General features: G+C 36.5%; 1 protein-coding gene across 1 annotated transcript in view; it reads left to right on the top strand.

Annotated features, from left to right (window-relative positions):
• The window catches only part of EPHA6 (EPH receptor A6), a 983,118-nt gene that overhangs the window by 811,254 nt on the left and 168,356 nt on the right, over positions 1-3,508 (top strand). The window contains exon 13 of the mRNA XM_027769481.1: positions 924-1,049. Within this exon, the coding sequence (XP_027625282.1) occupies positions 924-1,049 (126 nt within the window). The remainder of the gene's footprint in view (positions 1-923; positions 1,050-3,508) is intronic.

Genomic DNA, 3,508 nt, shown 5'->3' with positions numbered 1-3,508 from the left:
AGCAGGAACTGGCTTATTGTTTATTTTTAATTTCCAATTATTTTCCTTTATTTGGTTCACAATTGCATTCTTCACAATGTAAAAGCAGGGATTTGTAGGTGGTGTGGTGGTTGAGGTACTGGACTTTCACATGATTGACCATAGTCCCAGTTCTGACCAGCCTCCTTAAAAATCATGCCAGGTGTGCTGTGCATTTGTGCTCAAAATCTCAAGAGGAGAATGGAGAAGGGAATGCGGTGTGGCCATTTTCCCTGGGGGAGAGGGGTGATTTCTCACTTTCCCTTTCTCTGTCTCTCTCTGGCAAGCACACATACACTATGATTAAAAAAAAAAAAAAAAAAAAGGTAGTCTTTTTTAAAAAAAGTGAAAAAGCATGTGGTTCTACCTTTGCAAACTCTCATGTCTTTTCCTTAATAGAAAAGTGTAACTAAGCAGTGTTTACGTTACTTGTCTTTGTTTCAAAACCCTGTGCAATTTCTGTATGTTATGAAAGTTCATTTTCCTCATTTTAGGCACTAATACTAATAGACCTAAAGTAAAGTGCTATTCCTTTTGGCAGCGCACAGATTTCAGATCCTACTGTAGCTGTCTTGTGCCTTTCTGTGACCCAGGTGGGCACAAAGCCGGTCCTGTATCGTCGTTACACAGCACAGCTTATGTACTAAATGACGGCCGACATGATCTATCTTAGCATTCTGATGCTTCTAAACTCTGTTTAATTACAAGTAGTTAAGATTAGATTTCATGAAACCAGACTGAGTCTTACACATTTATGAATAAAAATGAATCGCATTCCTTTCATTTCATAGCTTTCTTTTAAGGTTTGATGTTTTGGTTGATTTGGGGTTTTATTTCAAGTAAATGATCAATGACTTTTTTCAGAAGGGAGTTTTTAATTAATATCAACTTTTATCTCTTAAAAGGATCCTTCCCAGCTATTGGGGTAGAAGCATTTTGCCCCAGCTTCCTGAGGGCAGGATTTTTAAATAGCATCCAGGCCCCACATCCAGTACCAGGAGGAGGATCTTTGCCCCCAAGGATTCCGGCTGGTAGGTATTTCAGGTGAAGTTTTCTGTCATCATATATGACAATGCTCACCATCAATAGGCCCACAAAACAAAAATGAATATTTGTGAAGTATATTATTGACAAGAAATGTGATTTTTTTGTAATGCAGCAATGACATTTGTGATACTCAATGCTAAAAAACATCATGAAAGAGATGGAAGTAAAAGATCTGGATCCTGAGGACCTAAGTAGCATAGTGCTTCTCTCAGAAAATGTTATATAAGTAAGAACTAGAGCTTCAGATTCCAAATTCAAAACTAAGACCAAAGTAAGGATGGATCCAAGTGAGTGTGACACTTGGAATTGGTCAGTAGAGACCATTAAAAACTAAGCATTCTTGGAACCAGTAGATGACACAATGGTTATGTTGCTGGACTCCCATGGAGTCAACTATGGCTCAAGTCCCAGATCCAGCGACTTGAAACTCATGCCGGGTGCATATGCATACATACCCAAAATCCCAGGAGGAGAATAGAGAAGGTATTGTGGCATGGCCATCGGCCCAGAGGGGGATTTTTCACTTTGCCTCTCATTTTTCACTTTGTCTCTCTCTGTCTCTCTCTGGTGTGCACACACACCCTATAGCACAGACATCTCAAAAAAAAATTAAACATTCTTGATAGAATGAGTTATTCAATATTTAGATGAATTTATAGAGTTTTATTTAAAGTTCCATTTCACTAAAGAAAAATTGAAGAAAATTCAGAAAGTAGAGCATTTGGAAGAAATTTTTGAGAAAGAAAATGGATGTACAATCCTCCCTATAAATACCAATGTGACCAAAGCCATATTTTATCAATGAGAAAAAATATAGGAAATTGAGCATTTTAAAATGCACTTTCAAAGTAAAGCAGTTTGTGGATTATCTCTGATACTGTCCTCATGAATTGCTTCTTCCTGTCATTTAGTAAAATATACAGCCACTTTTCTTCATCATCCTTGAAGGACGCAAACCCACTCTATTTAGAAATACAATATTGATTCTTGGGGGCTTTAATCACAATTATTTCATCTTTATCATAATTAATAGTAATGTTACAAGTTATGGTATTGTATTCAAGGAGGTTAGCCCAGCCAGCAATGTATTGGGAACAATGGAAAAGCCAGTGAAATCCAATAAAGCTAAATTCCCAACCTGTACATTTCCCACTGTTCTTAGCAAAATTACACCGAGAACACCTGAAATTATTGCATAAATTTATCTTTTCCTTTTAATTTTCCTTATCTACCTAAAATATTAATAAGTCAGCAAACCATAAATATGTTTTGTTATCATTTGGTTTTATCACAGGATAACTTACCAACATAGTTGGAGGCTTTATGGTCAACAATGCCACTGATAGACTAGAAACCAAAGTTATAAATTAAAAGATCAGTATATTCTACTGGGTATCATGGCACTTTTTCTCTCCTAGAAACAGAAATAGTATCACTTGCATAGAAATGTTGTTTTCATTGCTGCAAAATATTGGAAAGAAAAATCTGGATAAGCAAATTTCTCAGAGTTAATGGCAAATATTAAAATTTAGCTGTTATATATATAATTAATATCTCAGTGATGGGAACTGGGGAGATGAACAGATGATTGGGACTTTAATGGCTTAACCCGTAACTATTAATGATAAATCTTGGTGAATTTAGATAGGCTTAGCAGAAGTGACATTATAAAGTTTAGTAGTAATTTGAATTATTCAACATCACTGGTGGAAAAAATAACCCTTGTCATTTAGCCACTGAGGATGATAGAAGCTAGATAATCTTTCTATAACACAACCACTGAAACAACTTTCCAAAGAGGAAGCTGAGAGAACACTCTAGCACTCTATTCTTCTAGGCTTTAAGCCAAATTTGCCTCCAGCTTTCAGAGAGAAAACTTAGTTCAATTTTTATTACTTACATACAAATCAGGTGTCACTAAATTGCTTCATAAAAAATGCATAGATCTAAACTTGTTCCTGTTCCCTCAAACTGAAATTAACTCAGCTCACTTCTCCTGGCTTATATCACTTTGATAAGGGATCTCTGTATACTTCCTCCGGTACTTTTCAGTAATATCTGTTAGAATTTCAAAGGTAATATTGATCCTCTCCAGCTGCAGCTTATTTCCCTGGAATTTTCTTTATAATTTTGTGTTAAGAAAAATGAAACAGTATGGGACCAGCAGTTAGCGTAATGGCTATGTCACTGGATTCCCATGTAGTCGACCGTGGTTCGAGCCCCGGACCCAGTGGCTTAAACTCATGCTAGGCACATGTGCATGTGTGCCCAAGATCCCGAGAGGAGAAAGGAGGAGAAGGGATTGCGGAGTGGCCATCCCCTCTGGGGGGTGATTTCTCACTTTCTGTCTCTCTATCCTCTCTCTGTCTTTCTGGTGAGAACATGTGCCCTATAGCAAAAAAAAAAAAAAAAAAAAAAAAAAAAAGAAAAAAAGAAAGAAAAA

Source organism: Tupaia chinensis, unplaced genomic scaffold (assembly GCF_000334495.1).
Source record: "Tupaia chinensis unplaced genomic scaffold, TupChi_1.0 Scaffold149851_1, whole genome shotgun sequence".
Taxonomy (NCBI): domain Eukaryota; kingdom Metazoa; phylum Chordata; class Mammalia; order Scandentia; family Tupaiidae; genus Tupaia; species Tupaia belangeri.
The sequence above is the reverse complement of the archived record's forward strand: the minus strand, read 5'-3'. Positions and strand labels throughout refer to the sequence as shown.